At 48.4% G+C, this 25,513-nt stretch overlaps 1 protein-coding gene across 3 annotated transcripts; it reads left to right on the top strand.

The window, feature by feature from the left end:
* The first annotated feature begins 1,528 nt into the window (after nucleotides 1–1,528).
* LOC144508387 (uncharacterized) lies at nucleotides 1,529–25,327 on the top strand. 3 transcript variants are annotated; one of them, XM_078236257.1, is made up of 9 exons: nucleotides 1,534–1,608; nucleotides 5,029–5,346; nucleotides 10,908–11,225; nucleotides 18,239–18,359; nucleotides 19,106–19,161; nucleotides 20,593–20,657; nucleotides 21,109–21,150; nucleotides 21,274–21,317; nucleotides 23,871–25,327. In XM_078236257.1, the coding sequence occupies exons 1-9, from the start codon at nucleotides 1,557–1,559 to the stop codon at nucleotides 23,875–23,877; spliced, it is 1,023 nt and encodes a 340-aa protein (XP_078092383.1). In that variant the 5' UTR covers nucleotides 1,534–1,556; the 3' UTR covers nucleotides 23,878–25,327. The 3 variants fall into 3 exon arrangements, with proteins under 3 accessions (XP_078092384.1, XP_078092383.1, XP_078092385.1); XM_078236258.1 differs by lacking the exons at nucleotides 5,029–5,346; nucleotides 10,908–11,225 and adding an exon at nucleotides 16,801–17,118 and having other exon boundaries at nucleotides 1,529–1,608; XM_078236259.1 differs by lacking the exons at nucleotides 1,534–1,608; nucleotides 5,029–5,346; nucleotides 10,908–11,225 and adding exons at nucleotides 15,503–15,567; nucleotides 16,801–17,118.
* Nucleotides 25,328–25,513: the final 186 nt, after the last annotated feature.

Here is a 25,513-nt window from a genome sequence, read left to right as displayed (position 1 = left end):
TCGTGTGTGATAACACGCATCAGGTTGCTTATAACCTTACAACTAATAAAGAAGTTTACAAAGTACTAATATAGTGTATATAGTATTGTGTATGGAATGTAAGTGAGAGTAGTTTTAATGTCTGTTTTAACTTGAGATAAGGCAGCATGCGATGAAGGGACATGGATTCATTGGAAATCTAATTGACCTATGGTAACTGCATTAAAACAGGCGCTTATCAATGTGTTTTTCCTGGGACAGCTGCTTTGCTCGAGTATATTTTTGGTGTATCTGTCAGCGCTTGATATAACTCGATTAGATTTACAGAATAGTTTTGTCAATCTTTTACAGCAATTATGCAAAGTCTTAATAAATACATATCAAGGCTTGGAAGTGATTAGCGTGCTAAATATAACATAGTTCATTCAACTAACAAATACGAAAATTTTAAAGAACTGCGGAGTTACAAAAGTTAATTACATAACTTAATTCTAAACCTACTATTTTATTCTAAACATCAAAAGTTACGCTAACTAATGTATTGCACAAGGCTGAAAGTTTTAATATCTGTTTTTCTTTCGGGAGTTGATAATTTCCATTGCGAAGGAGGCGGATGGTTACACACCAGTAATTGTTCAACCATAACGTCTCCCATCACTGGCTCAAGGTCCATATGCTTTTCCTCATTTGTCAAAACAGGTATTGTGATTAGCTGGTGTCCCAGAATTCAACCTAAAAGCATATAATGTTTGCCATAAAACGAAATTGATGTTTAGTGCTTAGTTGACACACAATCGAAATATGACATAACATCGATTGTGTGTAAACTAAACATCATTTTCCCTAAAATGGGGTTAACTGAGGGCCAGGTATGATGGCCGAAGTGGCATTTTTCGGTCTAGTAACGAATTGCATAGAACGGGCAACATGGGATCAATTATTAGATTCTGGTCAATTTCAAGTGTATTGTTTGTTATATGTAGCCGGACATAAGTTAAGCATTCCGCAATACAGTCCTTCCCTTTTTCAGTCGCAATCGGATGTTTATGTTGTTAATGGGCCCATATTACTTCGAAGACCCCAGTCCTCCGAATATAATTCTAGAAATGTTTTGTGTTAATCTCGTTATATCTTGGAGCTCTATTTTTGTACTGATTTTTACAGCGCTATCGATTTTTAGGTATCCCTTTGCTACTCCTACCTTGCCGAGAACCCTGGATTTGCAATGTACTTTACACATTTGTATGTCCTTCCTTTCTATTAGTTTTTAAAAATATATCGTCACGTATTCCCTTGTCGAGCAGTGCTGTTTATTTGCTATGTGGAGTTTTTCCTCCCAGGGCAACCTGTCGTTCCGGTATTGAGTCTGATAACTTTTCTTTTGCAAAAATATACTTTATTCGGAAAGTATTTGAAAAAGCATTACAAACGTTTCACCATGGTCATTGCAGAGTCCAATACTGCGTGAACAGCACTCGGTCCAATCAGCATTGCCGCTTTCGTAAACGCTTGAACTGATCTGTTCAGTAAAAACAGGAAGAGCGGATCAGAGTGTGACGGAGAGAGATATTCTCGGGATGGGGGGACCACTGTTAACTGCGGTTGCTGTTTGCTCGTTTATAATTGAAGGTGAGGATCACAATCATCTATTTCAATAATTAGAGCAGCAAGTGATTACCAGGCAATTAGATTAAAGGTAGGTCAAAGGTAGGGTTCTGAAGACTGTTGAGGAACAGAGAGATCTTGGGATCCATATCCACAGATCTCTGAAGGTTGCCACTCAAGTGGATAGAGCTGTGAAGAAGGCTTATAGTGTGTTAGCTTTTATTAACAGGGGGTTGGAGTTTAAGAGCCGTGGGGTTATGCTGCAACTGTACAGGACGTTGGTGAGACCACATTTGGAATATTGTGTGCAGTTCTGGTCACCTCACGATAAGAAGGACGTGGAAGCGCTGGAAAGAGTGCAAAGGAGATTTACCAGGGTGTTGCCTGGTTTGGAGGGTAGGTCTTATGAGGAAAGGTTGAGGGAGCTAGGGCTGTTCTCTCTGGAGTGGGGGAGGTTGAGGGGAGACTTAATAGAGGTTTATAAAATGATGAAGGGGATAGATAGTGAACGTTCAAAGACTATATCCTCGGGTGGATGGAGCTATTACAAGGGGGCATAATTATAGGGTTCATGGTGGGAGATATAGGAAGGATGTCCGAGGTAGGTTCTTTACTCAGAGAGTGGTTGGGGTGTGGAATGGACTGCCTGCAGTGATAGTGGAGTCAGACACTTTAGGAACATTTAAGCGGTTATTGGATAGGCACATGGAGCACACCGGGATGATAGGGAGTGGGATAGCTTGATCTTGGTTTCAGATAAAGCTCGGCACAACATCGTGGGCCGAAGGGCCTGTTCTGTGCTGTACTGTTCTATGTTCTATGTAAAATATTACTATCGTTAAGAAAGTAAAATGTTGTGTCGAGTTTGACTGCTTCCCTGTATTTCTTTGATTTGGAGATGCCGTCGTTGGGCTGGGGTGGGCACAGTAAGAAATCATAGATAGAATCATAGAAAACCTACAGTGCAGAAGGAGGCCATTCGGCCCATCGAGTCTGCACCGACCACAATCCCACCCAGGCCCTACCCCCACATATTTTACCCGCTAATCCCTCTAACCTATGCATCCCAGGACTCTAAGGGGCAAATTTTAACCTGGCCAATCAACCTAACCCGCACATCTTTGGACTGTGGGAGGAAACCGGAGCACCCGGAGGAAACCCACGCAGACATGAGGAGAATGTGCAAACTCCACACAGACAGTGACCCGAGCATCGAACCCGGCACCCTGGAGCTGCGAAGCAGCAGTGCTAACCACTGTGCTATCGTGCCGTAACCACCAGGTTAAAGTCCAACAGGTTTACTTGGCAGCCGGAGCTTTCGGAATGTTGCTCCTTCATCAGGTGATGAAGGATGCAGGAGCAGTGCTCCGAAAGCTTGTGCAACCAAGTAAACCTGTTGGACTTTAAGCTGGTGCTATGAGGCTTCTTACTGTATTTCTTTGATGTGATTATCTTTCCTCCACTTGAGTCACTGCCTGTATGGAGTTTGCACGTTGTCCCTGTATTTATGTGGGTTTCCTCCAGGTGCTCCGGTTTCCTCCCATCGTCCAAAGATGTGCAGGTTATGTTGATTGGCTATGTTGGGCAGCACGGTGGCACAGTGGTTAGCACTGCTGCCTTGCAGCAAGAAGTCTCACAACACCAGGTTAAAGTCCAACAGATTTATTTGGTAGCAAAAGCCACAGCCTTGCAGCACCAGGAACCCAGGTTCAATTCTGGCCTCTGATCACTGCCTGTGTGGAGTTTGCACATTTTCCCTGTGTCTGTGTGGGTTTCCTCCGGGCGCTCTAGTTTCCTCCCACAGTCCAAAGATGTGCGGGTTAGGTTGATTGGCCATGCTAAATTGACTGTAGTGTCAGGGGACTAGCATGGTAAATATGTGGGGTTACGGGGATGGGGCCTGGGTGAGATTGTGGTTGCTGCAGACTTGATGGGCCAAATGGCCTCCTCCTACACTGTAGGGATTCTTTGATCCCCAGGTTTACCATCCTGATAGAAAGTGGTCAGATGGCTGTGACAGTCAGAGGTAAAGCATTTTCTTAAAAGAAAATGAACCATAAGCTGAGGCGGAGAATGAGAGCTGGACATTCGGGGAGAAAAGTCAGCATGGTTATTTTGATGACAATTGATTGTGGGGAATGTAGAACCATAGAAAATTACAGCTCAGAAACAGGCCTTTTGGCCCTTCTTGTCTGTGCCAAACCATTTTTTGCCTCGTCCCACTGACCTGCACTTCGACCATATCCCTCCACACCCCTTTCATCCATGAACCCGTGCAAGTTTTTCTTAAATGTTAAAAGTTTATCACTTTATCCGGCAGCTCATTCCACACTCCCCCCACTCTCTGCATGAAGAAGCCCCCCCCCCCACAATATTCCCTTTAAACTTTTCTCCTTTCACCCTTAACCCATGCCCTCTGGTTTTTTTTCTCCCCTCGCCTCAGTGGAAAAAGCCTGCTTGCATTCACTCGATCTATACCCATCAAAATCTTATACATCTCTATCAAATCTCCCCTCATTCTTCTGAGGTGGCGATACCAGCGTTGGACTGGGGTGGGCACAGTGAGAAGTCTCACAACACCAGGTTAAAGTCCAACAGGTTTATTTGGAATCACAAGCTTTCGGAGCGCTGTTCCTTCATCAGGTGAAATCAGCACAGGTTGCTTTGTAGTCCTGTCACGAAAGAAAACTTGGCAAAAAGGAGACATTGGGACAAGTGACTGAACCCTCGGCCAAAGAGGACGTTTTTAAACAGCGTATTGAATAGAGAGATGGGAATGTTTTGGATCGGATTGATTGAAGTGAGGACTGGGGCAGCTGAACAGCCTGGTCGCTAATGGTGGAGCGATTAAACCCCGGGAGAAAGCAGAGACCAGGACTGGGGCAGAAAGTGATCTCGGAGGGAAGAAGGAGCTGACAGAGATTATGGAGGCGAGAGGCCTGAATGCGATTTAAATGATAGCAGTGAGTCATTTCTGGAGCGAATCAATGTTCCCCCAAATTGTGTGGTGCAGCCGCCTGCGAGATAGTTATTGATCGAGGGTAAATATATATTCTTGTACTTGCGGCTTCGAAAAATAGAGATCGAACACTAAAGAAAAGGGCCAGAAAGCAACCTTTCTAAAAGCAACATAATGATATCTAACATCCAATTACACAAGTTTCCCTCAGGGGAACAGTGCTCACCCATTGTGCCTTCAGTGAATGAGTGAATTGATCAGCGAGTGGAACAGGGACTGGCGCGGTTCTCAGAATGGAGACACTGACCGCCCTAGCTGTTTGTTTATTGATATCTGTGGGTGAGGATCACTTTCTCACATCATTTATTTTAGTAATTGGAGAAACGACACAGTAAGGAAATCCGGAGATGTTGTTATTAACACTTAGAAAAGTCTGTGTTGTGTTGAGTTTGACCGCTTCTCTCAATGTGATTTTCTTTCCTCAGCGGAGCCCCAGGGTTTAATCATCCAGACAGAAAACAGTCAGATTAATGTGATGGAAGAAGGAGACGCTTTTTTCTCAGTGAAGCCGTCAGCTGCGGTGAAGAGTGGGAGTTGGGAATTCCAGGATGGAATTATCGCTCAGTGGCTCGGTCCAAATTTTACTCTGCACAATGACTACAAAGATTGGTCTGAATTATTCCTTCCTAACGGATCGCTCCTGCTGAAGTCAGTGACAGTTTCTGACAGTGGGAAATATACTGTTAGAATGGTGCCAGAAACCGGCAATGAATCAACAGCAAACATCACTCTGAATGTCCTTGGTGAGGGACGTCTTTGTGCTCTGCGCATGCGGGATGACGCCGCCAATGGCATTGTGGGGGTCGCGGGGTTGGGGAGGGAGGGATGGGAGAGGCAAAAAAAAGGGGCGGCATGGATAAGTTGGGCCGAAGAACCCAACTTCGGGGCAGCATGGTAGCACAGTGGTTAGCACTGCTGCTTCACAGCTCCAGGGACCTGGGTTCGATTCCCGGCTTGGGTCACTGTCTGTGTGGAATTTGCACATTCTCCTCGAGTCTGCATGGGTTTCCTCCGGGTGCTCCGGTTTCCTCCCACAGTCCGAAAGATGTGCTGGTTAGGGTGCATTGGCCGTGCTAAATTCTCCCTCAGTGTACCCGAACAGGCACCAGAGTGTAGCGACCAGGGGATTTTCACAATAACTTCATTGCAGTGTTAATGTAAGCTGACTTGGGTCACAAATAAATAAATTTTTCGTGGCTATCCTGTTGGCCCCGCATTATAAGCCGGAGATCTTGGGGGTCAAGGAGCCGGTGCCAGGCCGGTTACTGCACTTGATGGTCCGTGAGGGGGCGTGGTCATTCACTTGCTGAATGTCTACACCCCGGGCGGCGGACTGCAGCAAACAACTTTCTACGAGAAAGTGTCCGCTCACATCGACACCATCGCGGGGGGGCGAATGCATTATCCTCGGGGGAGATTTCAACTGCATCCTCGAGGCACGGGACCGCACCGGCCCCTGGCTGCGCACCCTGGCGACGGTGAAGTTGCGGGACCTGCTCGGGTCCCACGACTTGGTGGACGTCTGGAGACATCTCCATCCTGGCTCCAGCGCCTTCACTTACATGAGGCCTGGAGTTGGAGCATCCAGGCTCGACCGCCTTTACATTTCGAGGGCGCACGTGTCCGGCGTGTCTTCGGCCTCCTTGCGGCTGGTGGCGTGCATGGACCACAGCCTGGTGTGGGCGGACTTTGCGCCGTCTCGCGTCTGGCAGGGGTCCACGTACTGGCACTTTAACAACACGCTGCTGGAGGACGAGCGCTTCCTGGACTCGTTCCGTCGATTCTGGGCCGGCTGGAGAAGGAAGCGGGGAGGCTTCCTCTCCTTGAGGCTCTGGTGGGATGTGGGCAAGACTCACGTCCGTACCTTCTGTCAGGAGTACGCAAGGGGGTCGACAAAGAGGCGGAAATCCAGGCTCGAGGACTTGGAGAAGGAGGTGCTCGACCTGGAGGCACGTCTCAATCGCCCGACGCGGAGCCGGCCCTGCGTTTGGAGTACAGGGAGAAGGAGGGCGCGCTGCCGGACCTGCAGTTGCCAGGTCTCGCGGCGCGTACGTGAGGTCGCGGCTCCAGTTCCAGGTGGACCTGGACCGTGGCTCCCCCTTCTCCTCGCTGGAAAAAGGGCGGGCTAACCGTCAGCAGCTCCTTACGCTGCTGGCCGACGACGGTTCCCCCGTCTCGGATCCGGAGGGCATCCGGGCCATTGCCCGGGAATATTACACCTCGCTCTTCTCTCCGGATCCGTCCAGCGACGATGCCCGCAGACCTCTGTGGGAGGACCTGCTGCAGGTCAGCCCGGAGGGCGTCGGCAGGTTTGAGACCCCCATCACCATGGCCGAGCTGACCGGCGCCCTCAATGGCCTCAGTCGGGGCAAGGCCCCGGGGCTGGACGGGCTGACAGTAGAGTTCTTCAGGGCGTTCTGGGACGTCCTGGGGAGCGACTATGCGGGGGTCCTGGGAGAGAGTGTCGCTACCGGGGAGATGCCCCTTTCGTGGCGCAGGGCCATCATTGCCCTGCTGCCCAAGAAGGGGGATCTCCACCTCCTAAAGAACTGGTGCCCGGTCTCCCTCCTCAGCACGGATTATAAAATCTTTGCCAAGGCTATGGCTTCACGCCTTGGGTCCGTGCTGGACCACATGATCCACCCTGACCAGTCCTACACGGTCCCAGGCCGTTGCATACACGATAACCTCCACCTGGTCCGGGACCTAATCCATCATTCCCAGAGGGCTGGTCTGTTGGGCGCTTTCTTGTCATTAGATCAGGAGAAGGCGTTCGACAGGGTGGAGCACGAGTATTTACTCGGAACTCTGCGGGCATTCGGGTATGGGACGCATTTTGTCGCCCGGATCCGATTTCTATACTCTGCCGCAGAGTGTCTGATTAAGGTTAACGGGTCCCTGACGGCGCCCCTTCGCTTTGGGAGGCAGGGCTGCCCCTTGTCCGGCCAACTTTATTCTATATGCGTGGAGCCATTCCTGCGCGTCTTGCAGAGGAGGTTGTCAGGTTTGGCCCTGCGCGGACCGGACGTAGGGGTGGTCCTGTCAGCTTATGCCGACGACGTGCTCCTCGTGTTCACAGACCCGGCTGACCTGCGGAGGATGCAAGAATGCCAGGCGGTGTACTCCGCCGCGTCCTCCGCCAGGATCAACTGGGCCAAGTGCTCCGGACTGCTTGTCGGTCCTTGGGAGACAGACCCCCTTCCGGAGGAGCTCAGGCCTTTCACCTGGAGCAGGACCAACCTCCTCTACTTGGGGGCCCATCTCTGCCCAGCCGAGGAATCCTGGCTGACGAACTGGCGGGAGCTGGAGGCCAAAGTCTCCGCCTCCCTGAATCGCTGGACAGGACTGCTCCGAGTGCTGTCCTACGGGGCGTGAGTTTGCGTCATAAACCAGCTGGTCGTCTCCATGCTGTGGTACCGGCTGGTCACTTTGACCCCTCCCCCTGACTTTGTCGCCGATATCCAGAGAACCCTCCTGCGGTTCTTCTGGGACAACCGACTGCACTGGGTCCCTGCTGCGGTCTTGTATCTCCTGCTTGAGGAGGGCGGACAAGGTCTGGTGTGCCTCTGCACTCAGATAGTGACCTTCTGCCTCCAGGCCCTGCAGAGGTACCTTTACGTTGAGCCCCCTCCACGATGGTGTGCCATGGCGACGTATTTCTTCCGCCAGTTGCACGGCCTCAATTATGACGTGCAGCTCCTGCATATCGAACTGGGGCGTGCTTCGACCGCCCTGCAGGAGTTGCCCGTCTTTTACCAGGACCTCCTCACTGTCTGGAACACGGTCGCGTCGCGACGCAGCTCCCCCCCCCCCCCCCCCGAGTCACGAATCAGGAATCCGCTCCTCCAGTCGTATGACTTCAGGTGGCTGGCGGAGAGGAGGGCTGTGGACGCCGGGGTGACCAGAATCGGGGACGTGTTCGATGGCGGAGGACCGGGCTGGATGAGTCCCCGCGTGCTGGCTGAGCCCCCGCGTGCTGGCTGAGCGCGCGGGGCCGACCGTCCGGCGCGCGGCCAAAGCCATCCTAGACCTTAGGACGGTCGTGCTCGGCCCCGAGTGCGCATGCGGTCTCGAGGCGGCGCAGGCGTGTGGTGGGATCCCGCCCGAGCGTTCCCCTGTTCGGACGGAATTCCACATTGGCCCAAAACCTCAACCCCCCTCCCTGGGTGAGGTGCCCCACAGCCTGAGCCGCCTCGCGGAAATGTCCTCCGTGCCTTTTTCTACCACGCGGAGGCGTTTCCTGTACGGGCTGCTGCTGCACACCTTCCACTACCGCCTCCTCGCCTGTCGCCCGGATACACCCTGGCGGGCCTTGTTGCCGCCGGGCGGCGGAGGTCCCCACTGGAAGTCCCTCTACGGAGGGATCTCCCCCAATTACGTTGGGGACCTGGGGTGGAGGGTGATGCATGCAGCAGTGCCGCACAACCGTAGGATTCACTGGTTCATGGGCTCCGAAGACTGCCCTTTCTGTGGCCTTGAGGAGTCCGTGGACCATGTCTATGTTTTGTGTCTTAGGCTGCACTCCCTTTATGTTTTCCTAAAGGACCTTTTATTGATGTTTTGTTTGCACTTCAATCCCACGCTCCTGATCTACGGACACCTGGTGCGGGGAGGGGAGGGCCGGGATGGCGACCTCCTCGTGAACCTGCTTCTGGGCCTGGTGAAACGTGCCATTTACCGGTCCAGGCAGCGGGCGATCGAGGGTGCCATCCATCCTGACTGTCTGCCCCTCTACCACGGCTACATTCGCGGCCGGGTGTCCCTGGAGAGGGAGCATGCGGTGTCCACGGGCGCGGTTGACGCCTTCCGCGCCCGTTGGGCACCGCAGGGGTTGGGGTGCGTTATTGACCCTGACAATCACATTTTAATTTGATGTTTTTAAGTTTCCTTTGTACTTTGATTTCTGTTTGGGCTGTTCCCCCCTCCTTTTGGGGAGCTGCCCCTTTTACTTTGTCCTGACTTAACCTGAGTTTGTTTATTTGGTTTGACCTAAAAAGAGGGCAGAGAGATATTCTCAGGATGGGGGGACCACTGTTAACTGCGGTTGCTGTTTGCTTGTTTATAATTGAAGGTGAGGATCACGATCATCTATTTCAATCATTAGAGCAGCAAATGATTGCCAGACAATTAGATTAAAATATTACTGTCAGTTAAGAAAGTAAAATGTTGTGTCGAGTTTAACTGCTTCCCTGTATTTCTTTGATTTGGAGATGCCGGTGTTGGACTGGGGTGGGCACAGTAAGAAGTCTCACAATGCCAGGTTATAGTCCAACAGGTTTATTTGGAATCACGAGCTTTCGGAGCGCTGTTCCTTCATCAGGTGAAATCAGCACAGGTTGCTTTGACGTCCTGTCACGAAAGAAAACTTGGCAAAAAGGAGACATTGGGACAAGTGACTGAACCCTCGGCCAAAGAGGAAGTTTTTAAACAGCGTATTGAATAGAGAGATGGGAATGTTTTGGATCGGATTGATTGAAGTGAGGACTGAGGCAGCTGAACAGCCTGGTCGCTAATGGTGGAGCGATTAAACCCCGGGAGAAAGCAGAGACCAGGACTGGGGCAGAAAGTGATCTCAGAGGGAAGAAGGAGCTGACAGAGATTATGGAGGCGAGAGGCCTGAATGCGATTTAAATGATAGCAGTGAGTCATTTCTGGAGCGAATCAATGTTCCCCCAAATTGTGTGGTGCAGCCGCCTGCGAGATAGTTATTGATCGAGGGTAAATATATATTCTTGTACTTGCGGCTTCGAAAAATAGAGATCGAACACTAAAGAAAAGGACCAGAGAGCAAACTTTCTAAAAGCAACATAATGATATCTAACATCCAATTACACAAGTTCCCCTCAGGGGAACAGTACTCGCCCATTGTGCCTTCAGTGAATGAGTGAATTGATCAGCGAGTGGAACAGGGACTGCTGCGGTTCTCAGAATGGAGACACTGACCGCCCTAGCTGTTTGTTTATTGATTAGGTTAGGTTAATTGGCCGTGCTAAAAATTGCCCTGAGTGTCCTGGAATGCGTAGATTAGAGGGAATAGTGGGCAAATATGTAAGTATATGGGGGTAGGGCGTGGGTGGGATTGTGGTCGGTGCAGACTCGATGGGCCGAATGGCCTCTTTCTGTACTGTAGGGTTTCTATGTTTCTATGATATCTGTGGGTGAGGATCACTTTCTCACATCATTTATTTTAGTAATTGGAGAAACTACACAGAAAGGAAATCCGGAGATGTTGTTATTAACACTTAGAAAAGTCTGTGTTGTGTTGAGTTTGACCACTTCTCTCAGTGTGATTTTCTTTCCTCAGCGGAGCCCCAGAGTTTCACCATCCAGACAGAAAACAGTCAGATGAATGTGATGGAAGAAGGAAACGCTTTTTTCTCAGTGAAGCCGTCAGCTGCGGTGAAGAGTGGGAGTTGGGAATTCCAGGATGGAATTATCGCTCAGTGGCTCGGTCCAAATTTTACTCTGCACAATGACTACAAAGATTGGTCTGAATTATTCCTTCCTAACGGATCGCTCCTGCTGAAGTCAGTGACAGTTTCTGACAGTGGGAAATATACTGTTAGAATGGTGCCAGAAACCGGCAATGAATCAACAGCAACCATCACTCTGAATGTCCTTGGTGAGGGACGTCTTTGTGCTCTGCGCATGCGGGATGACGCCGCCAATGGCATTGTGGGGGTCGCGGGGTTGGGGAGGGAGGAATGGGAGAGGCAAAAAAAAGGGGCGGCATGGATAAGTTGGGCCGAAGAACCCAACTTCGGGGCAGCACGGTAGCACAGTGGTTAGCACTGCTGCTTCACAGCGCCAGGGACCTGGGTTCGATTCCCGGCTTGGGTCACTGTCTGTGTGGAGTTTGCACATTCTCCTCGAGTCTGCATGGGTTTCCTCCGGGTGCTCCGGTTTCCTCCCACAGTCCAAAGATGTGCTGGTTAGGGTGCATTGGCCGTGCTAAATTCTCCCTCAGTGTACCCGAACAGGCACCAGAGTGTAGCGACCAGGGGATTTTCACAATAACTTCATTGCAGTGTTAATGTAAGCTGACTTGGGTCACAAATAAATAAATTTTTCGTGGCTATCCTGTTGGCCCCGCATTATAAGCCGGAGATCTTGGGGGTCAAGGAGCCGGTGCCAGGCCGGTTACTGCACTTGATGGTCCGTGAGGGGGCGTGGTCATTCACTTGCTGAATGTCTACACCCCGGGCGGCGGACCGCAGCAAACAACTTTCTACGAGAAAGTGTCCGCTCACATCGACACCATCGCGGGGGGGCGAATGCATTATCCTCGGGGGAGATTTCAACTGCATCCTCGAGGCACGGGACCGCACCGGCCCCTGGCTGCGCACCCTGGCGACGGTGAAGTTGCGGGACCTGCTCGGGTCCCACGACTTGGTGGACGTCTGGAGACATCTCCATCCTGGCTCCAGCGCCTTCACTTACGTGAGGCCTGGAGTTGGAGCATCCAGGCTCGACCGCCTTTACATTTCGAGGGCGCACGTGTCCGGCGTGTCTTCGGCCTCCATGCGGCTGGTGGCGTGCATGGACCACAGCCTGGTGTGGGCGGACCTTGCGCCGTCTCGCGTCCGGCAGGGGTCCACGTACTGGCACTTTAACAACACGCTGCTGGAGGACGAGCGCTTCCTGGACTCGTTCCGTCGATTCTGGGCCGGCTGGAGAAGGAAGCGGGGAGGCTTCCTCTCCTTGAGGCTCTGGTGGGATGTGGGCAAGACTCGCGTCCATACCTTCTGTCAGGAGTACGCAAGGGGGTCGACAAAGAGGCGGAAATCCAGGCTCGAGGACTTGGAGAAGGAGGTGCTCGACCTGGAGGCACGTCTCAATCGCCCGACGCGGACCCGGCCCTGCGTTTGGAGTACAGGGAGAAGGAGGGCGCGCTGCCGGACCTGCAGTTGCCAGGTCTCGCGGCGCGTACGTGAGGTCGCGGCTCCAGTTCCAGGTGGACCTGGACCGTGGCTCCCCCTTCTCCTCGCTGGAAAAAGGGCGGGCTAACCGTCAGCAGCTCCTTACGCTGCTGGCCGACGACGGTTCCCCCGTCTCGGATCCGGAGGGCATCCGGGCCATTGCCCGGGAATATTACACCTCGCTCTTCTCTCCGGATCCGTCCAGCGACGATGCCCGCAGACCTCTGTGGGAGGACCTGCTGCAGGTCAGCCCGGAGGGCGTCGGCAGGTTTGAGACCCCCATCACCATGGCCGAGCTGACCGGCGCCCTCAATGGCCTCAGTCGGGGCAAGGCCCCTGGGCTGGACGGGCTGACAGTAGAGTTCTTCAGGGCGTTCTGGGACGTCCTGGGGAGCGACTATGCGGGGGTCCTGGGAGAGAGTGTCGCTACCGGGGAGATGCCCCTTTCGTGGCGCAGGGCCATCATTGCCCTGCTGCCCAAGAAGGGGGATCTCCACCTCCTAAAGAACTGGTGCCCGGTCTCCCTCCTCAGCACGGATTATAAAATCTTTGCCAAGGCTATGGCTTCACGCCTTGGGTCCGTGCTGGACCACATGATCCACCCTGACCAGTCCTACATGGTCCCGGGCCGTTGCATACACGATAACCTCCACCTGGTCCGGGACCTAATCCAGCATTCCCAGAGGGCTGGCCTGTTGGGCGCTTTCTTGTCATTAGATCAGGAGAAGGCGTTCGACAGGGTGGAGCACAAGTATTTACTCGGAACTCTGCGGGCATTCGGGTACGGGACGCATTTTGTCGCCCGGATCCGATTACTATACTCTGCCGCAGAGTGTCTGATTAAGGTTAACGGGTCCCTGACGGCGCCCCTTCGCTTTGGGAGGCAGGGCTGCCCCTTGTCCGGCCAACTTTATTCTATATGCGTGGAGCCATTCCTGCGCGTCTTGCAGAGGAGGTTGTCAGGTTTGGCCCTGCGCGGACCGGACGTAGGGGTGGTCCTGTCAGCTTATGCCGACGACGTGCTCCTCATGTTCACAGACCCGGCTGACCTGCGGAGGATGCGAGAATGCCAGGCGGTGTACTCCGCCGCGTCCTCCGCCAGGATCAACTGGGCCAAGTGCTCCGGACTGCTTGTCGGTCCTTGGGAGACAGACCCCCTTCCGGAGGAGCTCAGGCCTTTCACCTGGAGCAGGACCAACCTCCTCTACTTGGGGGGCCACCTCTGCCCAGCCGAGGAATCCTGGCCGGCGAACTGGCGGGAGCTGGAGGCCAAAGTCTCCGCCCGCCTGAGTCGCTGGACAGGACTGCTCCGAGTGCTGTCCTACGGGGCGCGAGCTCGCGTCATAAACCAGCTGGTCGCCTCCATGCTGTGGTACCGGCTGGTCACTTTGACCCCTCCCCCTGACTTTGTCGCCGATATCCAGAGAACCCTCCTGCGGTTCTTCTGGGACAACCGACTGCACTGGGTCCCTGCTGCGGTCCTGTATCTCCCGCTTGAGGAGGGCGGACAAGGTCTGGTGTGCCTCTGCACTCAGATAGTGACCTTCCGCCTCCAGGCCCTGCAGAGGTACCTTTACGTTGAGCCCCCTCCACGATGGTGTGCCATGGCAACGTATTTCTTCCGCCAGTGGCACGGCCTCAATTATGACGTGCAGCTCCTGCATGTCGATCTGGGGCGTGCTTCGACCGCCCTGCAGGAGTTGCCCGTCTTTTACCAGGACCTCCTCACTGTCTGGAACACGGTCGCGTCGTGACGCAGCTCTCCCCCGTCAGGAGTAGCGGCTCTCGTGCGAGAGCCGCTGCTCAGGAATCCGCTCCTCCAGCCGTATGACTTCAGGTGGCTGGCGGAGAGGAGGGCTGTGGACGCCGGGGTGACCAGAATCGGGGACGTGTTCGATGGCGGAGGACCGGGCTGGATGAGTCCCCGCGTGCTGGCTGAGCCCCCGCGTGCTGGCTGAGCGCGCGGGGCCGACCGTCCGGCGCGCGGCCAAAGCCATCCTAGACCTTAGGACGGTCGTGCTCGGCCCCGAGTGCGCATGCGGTCTCGAGGCGGCGCAGGCGTATGGTGGGATCCCGCCCGAGCGTTCCCCTGTTCGGACGGAATTCCACATTGGCCCAAAACCTCAACCCCCCTCCCTGGGTGAGGTGCCCCACAGCCTGAGCCGCCTCGCGGAAATGTCCTCCGTGCCTTTTTCTACCACGCGGAGGCGTTTCCTGTACGGGCTGCTGCTGCACACCTTCCACTACCGCCTCCTCGCCTGTCGCCCGGATACACCCTGGCGGGCCTTGTTGCCGCCGGGCGGCGGAGGTCCCCACTGGAAGTCCCTCTACGGAGGGATCTCCCCCAATTACGTTGGGGACCTGGGGTGGAGGGTGATGCATGCAGCAGTGCCGCACAACCGTAGGATTCACTGGTTCATGGGCTCCGAAGACTGCCCTTTCTGTGGCCTTGAGGAGTCCGTGGACCATGTCTATGTTTTGTGTCTTAGGCTGCACTCCCTTTATGTTTTCCTAAAGGACCTTTTATTGATGTTTTGTTTGCACTTCAATCCCACGCTCCTGATCTACGGACACCTGGTGCGGGGAGGGGAGGGCCGGGATGGCGACCTCCTCGTGAACCTGCTCCTGGGCCTGGTGAAACGTGCCATTTACCGGTCCAGGCAGCGGGCGATCGAGGGGGCCGTCCATCCTGACTGTCTGCCCCTCTACCACGGCTACATTCGCGGCCGGGTGTCCCTGGAGAGGGAGCATGCGGTGTCCACGGGCGCGGTTGACGCCTTCCGCGCCCGTTGGGCACCGCAGGGGTTGGGGTGCGTTATTGACACTGACAATCACATTTTAATTTGATGTTTTTAAGTTTCCTTTGTACTTTGATTTCTGTTTGGGCTGTTCCCCCCTCCTTTTGGGGAGCTGCCCCTTTTACTTTGTCCTGACTTAACCTGAGTTTGTTTATTTGGTTTGACCTAAAAAGAGGGCAGAGAGATATTCTCAGGATGGGTGGACCACTGTTAACTGCGGTTGCTGTTTGCTTGTTTATAATTGAAGGTGAGGATCACGATCATCTATTTCAATCATTAGAGCAGCAAATGATTGCCAGACAATTAGATTAAAATATTACTGTCAGTTAAGAAAGTAAAATGTCGTGTCGAGTTTAACTGCTTCCCTGTATTTCTTTGATTTGGAGATGCCGGTGTTGGACTGGGGTGGGCACAGTAAGAAGTCTCACAACGCCAGGTTATAGTCCAACAGGTTTATTTGGAATCACGAGCTTTCGGAGCGCTGTTCCTTCATCAGGTGAAATCAGCACAGGTTGCTTTGTAGTCCTGTCACGAAAGAAAACTTGGCAAAAAGGAGACATTGGGACAAGTGACTGAACCCTCGGCCAAAGAGGAAGTTTTTAAACAGCGTATTGAATAGAGAGGTGGGAATGTTTTGGATCGGATTGATTGAAGTGAGGACTGAGGCAGCTGAACAGCCTGGTCGCTAATGGTGGAGCGATTAAACCCCGGGAGAAAGCAGAGACCAGGACTGGGGCAGAAAGTGATCTCAGAGGGAAGAAGGAGCTGACAGAGATTATGGAGGCGAGAGGCCTGAATGCGATTTAAATGATAGCAGTGAGTCATTTCTGGAGCGAATCAATGTTCCCCCAAATTGTGTGGTGCAGCCGCCTGCGAGATAGTTATTGATCGAGGGTAAATATATATTCTTGTACTTGCGGCTTCGAAAAATAGAGATCGAACACTAAAGAAAAGGACCAGAGAGCAAACTTTCTAAAAGCAACATAATGATATCTAACATCCAATTACACAAGTTCCCCTCAGGGGAACAGTACTCACCCATTGTGCCTTCAGTGAATGAGTGAATTGATCAGCGAGTGGAACAGGGACTGGTGCGGTTCTCAGAATGGAGACACTGACCGCCCTAGCTGTTTGTTTATTGATTAGGTTAGGTTAATTGGCCGTGCTAAAAATTGCCCTGAGTGTCCTGGAATGCGTAGATTAGAGGGATTAGTGGGCAAATATGTAAGTATATGGGGGTAGGGCGTGGGTGGGATTGTGGTCGGTGCAGACTCGATGGGCCGAATGGCCTCTTTCTGTACTGTAGGGTTTCTATGTTTCTATGATATCTGTGGGTGAGGATCACTTTCTCACATCATTTATTTTAGTAATTGGAGAAACTACACAGAAAGGAAATCCGGAGATGTTGTTATTAACACTTAGAAAAGTCTGTGTTGTGTTGAGTTTGACCACATCTCTCAGTGTGATTTTCTTTCCTCAGCGGAGCCCCAGAGTTTCACCATCCAGACAGAAAACAGTCAGATGAATGTGATGGAAGAAGGAAACGCTTTTTTCTCAGTGAAGCCGTCAGCTGCGGTGAAGAGTGGGAGTTGGGAATTCCAGGATGGAATTATCGCTCAGTGGCTCGGTCCAAATTTTACTCTGCGTAATGATTACAAAGATTGGTCTGAATTATTCCTTCCTAACGGATCGCTCCTGCTGAAGTCAGTGACAGTTTCTGACAGTGGGAAATATACTGTTAGAATGGTGCCAGAAACCGGCAATGAATCAACAGCAACCATCACTCTGAATGTCTTTGGTGAGGGACGTCTTTGTGCTCTGCGCATGTGGGATGACGCTGCCAATGGCATTGTGGGGGTCGGGGGGTTGGGGAGGGAGGAATGGGAGAGGCAAAAAAAAGGGGCGGCATGGATAAGTTGGGCCGAAGAACCCAACTTCGGGGCAGCACGGTAGCACAGTGGTTAGCACTGCTGCTTCACAGCGCCAGAGACCTGGGTTCGATTCCCGGCTTGGGTCACTGTCTGTGTGGAGTTTGCACATTCTCCTCGAGTCTGCATGGGTTTTCTCCGGGTGCTCTGGTTTCCTCCCACAGTCCAAAGATGTGTGCGTTAGGTTGATTGGCCATGCTAAAATTGCCCTTAGTGTCCTGCGATGCGTAGGTTAGAGGGATTCGTGGGTGGATATGGAGATAGGGCCCGGGTGGGAATGTGGTTGGTGCAGACTCGATGGGCCGAATGGCCTCTTTCTGTGCCGTAGGGCTTCTAAGATTCTAAGAACCTGTTACCATGCTGTAAACCTCTATGACTCATACATAAATTATGTAGTCAACATTTTTTCCCATGGTCGGGGAGTCTAAAACGAGAGGGCCTCGGTTTAAGGTGAGAGGGGAGAGATCCAAAAGAGTCCAGAGGGGCATTTGTTTTTCACTCCGAGGGTGGTGAGTGTCTAGAATGAGCTGCCAGAGGCAATTGTAGAAGCGGGTACAATTTTGTGATTTTAAAAAGCATTTAGACAGTTACATGGGTAAGATGGGTATAGATGGATATGGGCCAAATGCGGGCAATTGAGAGTCGCTTAGTGTTGAAAACTGGATGGCATGGACAAGAAGGGCCTGTTTCCATGCTGTAAACCTCTATGACCTCTACACATAACCACTCATGGTAACACAGTATAAAGTTACAGGAATTCCATTCAGGATCAAGAGTAGAGAGAATCCATTCCCTCTCACTCAGAGTTGCCCAGAGGTTGTCTTTAAATTAGATGGCCATTAGCTCCTCAGGATTTAGTCCTTGTTACTTCGATTCTTTGGAACTTGGATGCTGTCAAGAGCTATGACAATAGATGTACATTGCCACAGGGTTGCAATTGTTTCTGGCATTTGGTTTTAATCTCAATGTTTTTTCTTATTGTACTTTCAGATCCACTCCTAAAGGTCCAAAACTTAAACTTAGGTGCCATAATTGGCATAACGAGTGTTCCTCTTATTCTGGGATTGATCATTGGGATAAGTGCATGGTTGATCAAAAGAAAAGCATGCGGGTAAATATTGTTTTTTTTAATGTTACTGGCATCTTTCTTAGTTTTGTCCATGGCCGGGTAAATTAAAGTAGATACGTGGAAATTTGTTTCAATATATTTCTATATCACTGTTCAAATCTATGTAGTTATAATGCATGTTTACACAGGCAATATTCATGCTTTATAATTCAGGTTGATTGAAATCTTCCTTATGTTTGCTTCTCACTCTGGCATTATGACATTTCTCTACCGTTACCGGTGCAGTGACTTAGTTTTGCATCCCCGAACTACACCGACTCTAATACATTTTAGGTTTCTGCCAAGCTTGCTTTCCTTCTCCATCAGCTCCGAGTTTTGACTATTTGTAGTAATATAAATGATTAGTTAAAAATGAATAGATTGTGTATACAGGTAATCGAAATTCTATATCCAACCTCTGATCAATTCATTTTGGCTCCATCTCATTTTGCCTGAATATATTTGGTCTTGACTCCCAATGTTACTTCATTGACATTGTACCGCCAACACCTTCTCAAGAGCAATTAGGAATGGGCAATGAAAGTGCTGGATTAGCCCGCATGTTCTGTGAAATAATTAAAAAAAACGCAGATGTTGCCCAATGTACATGTCATTTCTTCCTTCAGTTAGTAAACCAGTTTTCACTAGTACTAAGACATTAACACATATAATTTCTGTTGCAATATGAATGCAATATTGAATCTTCCCGTAAAGTTTACATTTTGTTCTGTTGCGCAACATTGGCTTAGGAGAAAAAATTCAACACAAGAGCAAGAGGCTACGAACAGTAATGCAAAAGCAAACGGTAAGTGAAAGACTTTCCATGTTGTTGTCGGACTGCAGGCTTTACTAGTGCCTTTTGAATTTAAGTTAATTTAAGCATGTCTCAGAAAGAGTTTTGAAACATTAATGTTGCACTTTAATGTAAATAACCTAATGCAACAATTCCCAATGCTCGCTTTGCAAATAATTGTGCAGAGTACCCAATGCTGATTTGAAATAAATTGACATTCCTCACATGTATCGGTCAGCATTCTGCTTCGTTCAGGTTTTGAACATGGCACTAACAGGTGGATGATGAAAGGAAGCAACCGTTTATGCAATGTACACCTTGTGCAACTCGCTTGACATTTTTACATCTCATCTATATTTGTGTACCTATTTCACACGATTGCCTCATTTTACTGAGAGTTGCACATACCTTGTGAAAGTTCAGAACCTTATAGCTTTGCATAGGGATGCAGAATTGACCTTGAGATGGACATTTTGCAGAAGCTAATCATTTTGTTGTCTAATAACCGGCCCTCAGTTTGTAACATCAGTCAGCTTCATTAGCACCCACACGTTCAATTATTGTGGCAATTTTGCCCGTGTGTCTGAATGCAACATGGGTGAAAGTGACTCAGGAGTTCATTCTATTTCTCTCGTGATTCATTCTGAGAACTATAAAATGGTATTATGACTCACTATCACTCATCTTACGTAATCGCACATAGAATCACTCTCATTATCCATATTCTGCACTTTTTGGTTCAGACCTTTCCAATTGTCCCATGAGACTGTAAAATTAATCTAACAACTCCAGTAGTAACTATTTAATAGGCACAGAATCCACTTCAAAACAAGAATAAGAAACAAAAACTGCCACCTCTTAGAGCATGAAGCAACTGTTCCAACTCTATTGGCATCTTGAGTGGTTCATTGATTTCGGACTAATGTCACTCTTTTGAAAAGAGTATACTGAAGATTAACTGGAACAGTACCAGAGAAACAGGACTTCAGTTTCATGGGAGAACTGGAGTTGTTCAGCTTATTCTTCTTAACAGCATATAGCAAAATGCAAGATTTAACAGGTGTGTACAAAATTGCAAAATATTGTGACAGTGAAAATTGAGGAACTGTTACCAGACACAGAGGATCAGTAAATATTGGATAAAGGTGCAATTTTATTGGAAAAGACAGTTGTGAGATGCATGAATTTCTCTTTAGGCAGAGAGCTGCTATGATTGTAATACATGGCACCCATGCCTGGTGGACACAAATTGAACAGTAAGATCACAAGGAAATCAACTTATTTACAAAGATATGGGGAAATGGCTGGAAATTAGATGAATTGTATAGGACTTTCAAAGAGCTGTAACTGGCATGGTGGACTGGAAGACTTCCTTTAGTGTTGTCATTGTATGATTCTATGATCATATGTTGGTGGCTGTTTATTCGTGTTGTATTCTCACAGATCCCTCTGCTGCAATTGGTGAGAGTTCGGCAGCGACCTATGAAAATATTCCAAGAAAACAGAAGGTTGGTCCATTATATTAATATATGGTCACATTGCTGTGCACATTCAACTAAAGACAACAATGTCATTGTTCCTGCAGTAGTGTTAAACTGGATTCACTCATAAGCCAGACTCGGGTAGGGGTTTCTGATTTTCTTGCCTTACTCAATTCAAGGGTCAGTAGGCTTTTAAGAAAATCCAAAAATCTACTTGGTGCAAGATGGAATATGTGGGTTAATTTTCAAGTTTGCCACAAGAATAAAGAGCAGGTTGTGTGTAAATTGGATACTCAGTTCACTGTTGTTTCTCATTTAACACATGTTAAAAAGGAACATTCAATTCTGAAATTTAATCTGGGGGTTGGTAATTTTATTGTGGGATATATGATATGCTAATTGTTCTAAAGTCTAAAGTAATGACATGGATTTTTTGTGTACCTGATTATATTTTGTTTTTCAAATTACATTTGTACAGGAGCAAGCTTCAAAATCACTTGATGAAAACTCAGCTTACATGGTCAGGCTATTAATTTGTACATTCCTCTCAATCATTCAATTACAATTCTTTCAATTTTTCAATTCTATTTTGCCACATTCTATTGCTGTCCAATGAAAACAAATACTTCTTAAATTTTTACAGGATTTACAATTGCAGGATCGGTCAGTTTATGGTCAACTAATGAGGTATGTAGACAGAAAACGTCAAGTCATCGAATACCTTTTTTTGAAACGTAGGTGTTTCCATTTACGAACAAACTTGCAAACGAATTAGGGACAGGAGTCGCCCATCTGGCTCCTTCAAACTTACTTTGCCATTTAATAAGATCATGACTGATTTCATTGTGGCCTCAACTCCACATTTCCTTACAACCTCGATAAACTTTCACTCAGCCATGCTAGTCAAGAGTTTATTCACCTCTGCCTTAAACATAGTCAATGACCCTGTCTCCACCATGCTCTGGGGGGAAAGAGTTCCAAAGGTTCACAAACCTCTGAGAGTAAAAATCTCATCTCCATTTTGAATGGGCAATCCCATATGTGCCCCCTAGTGCTCTCTCACAAGGGGAAACATTCTTTCAGTATCCACCCTTCCAAGATCCCTGATTTGTCCTCAAAAGTAGGATATCACATGACAAGGCAGTGGTTAATTCTGACCTTCAGAAGTTCTCATGGTATGCAGTGTCAACCAAATCTTGTAGGACTTGAGACTGTTGTATCCCAAATACAACAAGAACAGTTTCATAGCAATTTGTCTGTACTCACATAAATTACCAAATCTAGTAAGTTCAATTTCAACTTTGTCTATTGAGAGCCATGGACACTGGATGATCAGCCCACTGTGCACGACAATAACATTATATACACTTTGAGTATATTGTGACTGAGAATTCATCTGTGGATTGTTTTCTAAAATATTGTTGTTTTGGACCAAAGATTTCAGACTTGGTGCAGGATTCAAACAAATTACCTCCTGAAAATTTTGACTTCAGGTCGTAATAATTATAATGCTACTGATTTGTGGAATTTACTTGACTCCAAAGACATGTAATAAACAATAAAAATCTTGATGAATTTAGCTCAAATATATTTTGTGCTTTGACAAGCATCACATTAGATGGTGGGAAGCGGTGGGGGTTGGTATGGATAGGGTGAAGGAGAAAACTACTAAAACCTGTTACCTTCCCTCCTGTCCACATTGAGTACAATTTGGACATGCGTTTCTTAATCACTGGGCATGCGGAGAATTGGAATAACCAGCAGGAAGCCCTTTGTGGGTTTAAACAAAGACAATTCTTTATTTACTCACTCAGTCACTCAAACAGCCTGACACAAAAACACTTCTTAAAAAAAAAAGCACTGTTGAAGTAAAGAGTGCAGTTTTACAAGTTTTAGAATCAAAATGACGAGCTCATAATTCCCATGGCTGTTTGATTCTGGAAAACATGCATTGGAGGCCAGTTGGGAAATTTACTCCTGAAGTTTAGTTTAGGTAGGTTCCACAGTTGCAATCACATGTTGAAGTGCGACCAGGATAGTCTCAAAAAATTGGAATTTCTGCAGGTCACAAAGTTAATTGTGGTATTGGTGGGCCTGAATGTTAAGAATTGGGGAAATTTAAGATTAAAAAATAGTCAAAGCAGGGAGTTGACTAGAGGCAGGTGTCTGGAGAGATGATGGGATGTGAATTAGCCTATCAGTGGGAAATAAGTATTTTACTATATGACTGAAGAGAATAATGGTGTTATAGAAGTGGTACAAAGTTGAGAGATAAGGAAATTGACACGCAGCCAGGTAAGTTCAGTTTTATTTGCAAAAATATATTTTACTCGTAAAATATCTGAGAACATTTCAAAATGGCCACAGACTCTACAATAATATTCAGGTTTTCTATGTACATCATGTTGTACTCTCAAGGTGCTTCAACACTGCCAAAGAAATGTTACAGACATTTCAAAATGGTCATTACAATGGTGCAAAGGTATTGAGGTTGTCTACCTATAAAGTTGAGGTGCTTCTATACAATTGTGATCCATGTAATATTCACTGGGAGTAATTACTCAGTATTTCACTGAGGGAGTTCTGCACATTTCTGTTCCTCTCAGTTCACTATGGCTGAAAGGCCTCAGAGAGTGACCTTTCTCCATTGTGCCTCTTCAGTGACTGCCCAGGCTTTAGCGTATTCTCAGCACATAATCCTGGGCTTTGGAATGTGCCAGTCTGTTGGTTTTGGGACAACTCTTTGCACTGGAAGACCAGCAAGTTTCAGCAGACCAAAGAGCATCTTTCACCACGTTGATGATCCTTGGGATGAACCACGACAAAAACCATCTCATCTCTCTCCCGACCTTCTTTGCCAAGGCACATTCCAAAAGGAGGTGAAAAACTGGTTCTTTCCCGCCACAGTCACCTCAAGGGCAACATGCAGACGGGGTAAGACTCCGATGTGTAGGCAGGATCTGACAGGGCCTTTCTCACCAGCAGCCAAGCTAGGCCTTGGTGTTTGTTTGCAGGTTCTGGTGATGAGGCAGCTAGGTAAGTTCAGTTTCTGAGCACACATCGCATCCTGTTTTCCAATGTATTTGGCGGTTTGTGGAATACCATAATCCACAATTGTAGCAACATATATTTTCACTCCATGTGAGCAATAAAAAAAGTTACTTTTTCCAAAAAGTGATGCATTTCACCAAAATTATTTCGACAAAGAATCAACGTTATTTCCACTTTTTTCTTTCACAGGCCTTAACCTCGTTGATGACTATCAGGGTATTCTGGTACTGTGACTCCATTCAATAGAAGCACAACAAATTCATGAAGATGCTGTTACAAGAAACTTGCCTTACTGATTTCCTCTGAAAAAAAGCATTGATACCATTGACAATGTTACTTTCAAACTGCTATCTGCCTCACCTTTGCCCTTCAATTCAGCATGTTAGCTCTGCTGCTGTCAATGTGGTCATCTCCAGGTTTCATCCCCTGTTCTCAATAAGGACTTTGCCCTTCCCCAACCCAATTGTTCAACAACACAGCTCTCTGTATCAGCGGGGAAGCGACACACATCATTCTGCACCCAACTGGTTGAGCTATCCTTAACCAAATCACAGTGGGCCACACCAAGCATTGAGTTCCTGTGCCAAAACTGCCAAATTACTCTGGAATCACTCTGGATAGCAATGATATGTGACATTTCATTTTGCATCACCCATCAGGGCCCTGCCTTCCTGCAGCACTGTGCCATATTCCAGTTTTTTACTCCATGATAGAGCAGTGGCACTGTCCTAATCATTTGCAAATGTCATTTTTAGTTACTTGATCACAGGGCTTTTCTCTGTCAAACTTCCTGCAGCCTTTCACGGTTGAAAATGCAGCCTCCTCGAACACCTCTCCTCTGCTGTCCAACTCAGTGCTTCAATTAGAAGGTTATTGATGCTTGCTGGAGGCCGAGGAATGAACAGTACAATGCTGTCCTTGCACCTGATGCCCATTTCTCTAGAAATCATTTTGAAATGCAGACTACATCTTTTCATTCCCTTCCAGGGCCAAATGTCTGTTTGCATCTATCAACTGGATCACTTTAATGCTAAACATCTCCGTAAGATCAGACACCAGTTTCCTATACTCATGAACTGAAAGGCAATATTAGCCCATCTTTTAACAATTTAATCCTTGTTATCATTCTGGTAAATGAGCACCACCGCAACTTTTCTCCTCTTTGTACCTCAACCTCCTTCAGATGAGCATCAACATCCCATTAGATATTTTAATGCTGGTACCTGTCTTTTATTGATTCATGTCGTTGGTTTATATATTTTATAAATGGCTGTGTACAGCAATGGGTAACACACCTAAGGAAGGACATTCGTTTGTATTGTGCCTCATTGAATGATGTGCAGTGAGGTACATATGAATGATAAGCATTTGACTTGGCCAAGGTATTGATGAATCTTTATACATGTAAAATTAATTTTATATATCTGGATTGTAAATTTTCTCTTTTGATTACATATTTTTAAAAATGTTTGATTTTCACTCATTTCATTCTGTTGCAAAATGAAATATTATTTCTTTTATTTTCCTTTTATTGCTGTCTGTGAGAATTCCTCATTGTGATTGTGCTGCTTAGTGTGTTTGATGGCATCATTGTTTCTGGTCACCAAAACATATTCAAACTGACTCCAGATTAAAATCTACTAACAAAATATTTGAAATCTATGCCAAGGAGATTGCTCCAACCTAATGGACACCTTTTATCCAGGCCAACAATGAATGCAGTCACTTCACTGGCATTACACAATCTGGCTATTGGGTTTGTTTTAAATGCAGCACCGGCTCACCAGAATGTCAGTGGTGCTCCAAACATGACATCATGGGACTAGTTCATA

Source organism: Mustelus asterias, chromosome 20 (genome assembly GCF_964213995.1).
Source record: "Mustelus asterias chromosome 20, sMusAst1.hap1.1, whole genome shotgun sequence".
Classification (NCBI taxonomy): Eukaryota; Metazoa; Chordata; class Chondrichthyes; order Carcharhiniformes; family Triakidae; genus Mustelus; species Mustelus asterias.
This window is presented reverse-complemented; position numbering and strand designations above follow the sequence as displayed.

What these genes read in the sequence shown, in the direction of transcription:
- LOC144508387 (XM_078236257.1), top strand. Translation starts at nt 1,557, where the DNA reads ATGGGGGGACCACTGTTAACTGCGGTTGCTGTTTGCTCGTTTATAATT. An exon ending in CAGTAATGCAAAAGCAAACG is followed by an intron (nt 19,162 to 20,592) that starts GTAAGTGAAAGA and finishes GTATTCTCACAG; the next exon opens with ATCCCTCTGCTGCAATTGGT. An exon ending in ATGAAAACTCAGCTTACATG is followed by an intron (nt 21,151 to 21,273) that starts GTCAGGCTATTA and finishes AAATTTTTACAG; the next exon opens with GATTTACAATTGCAGGATCG.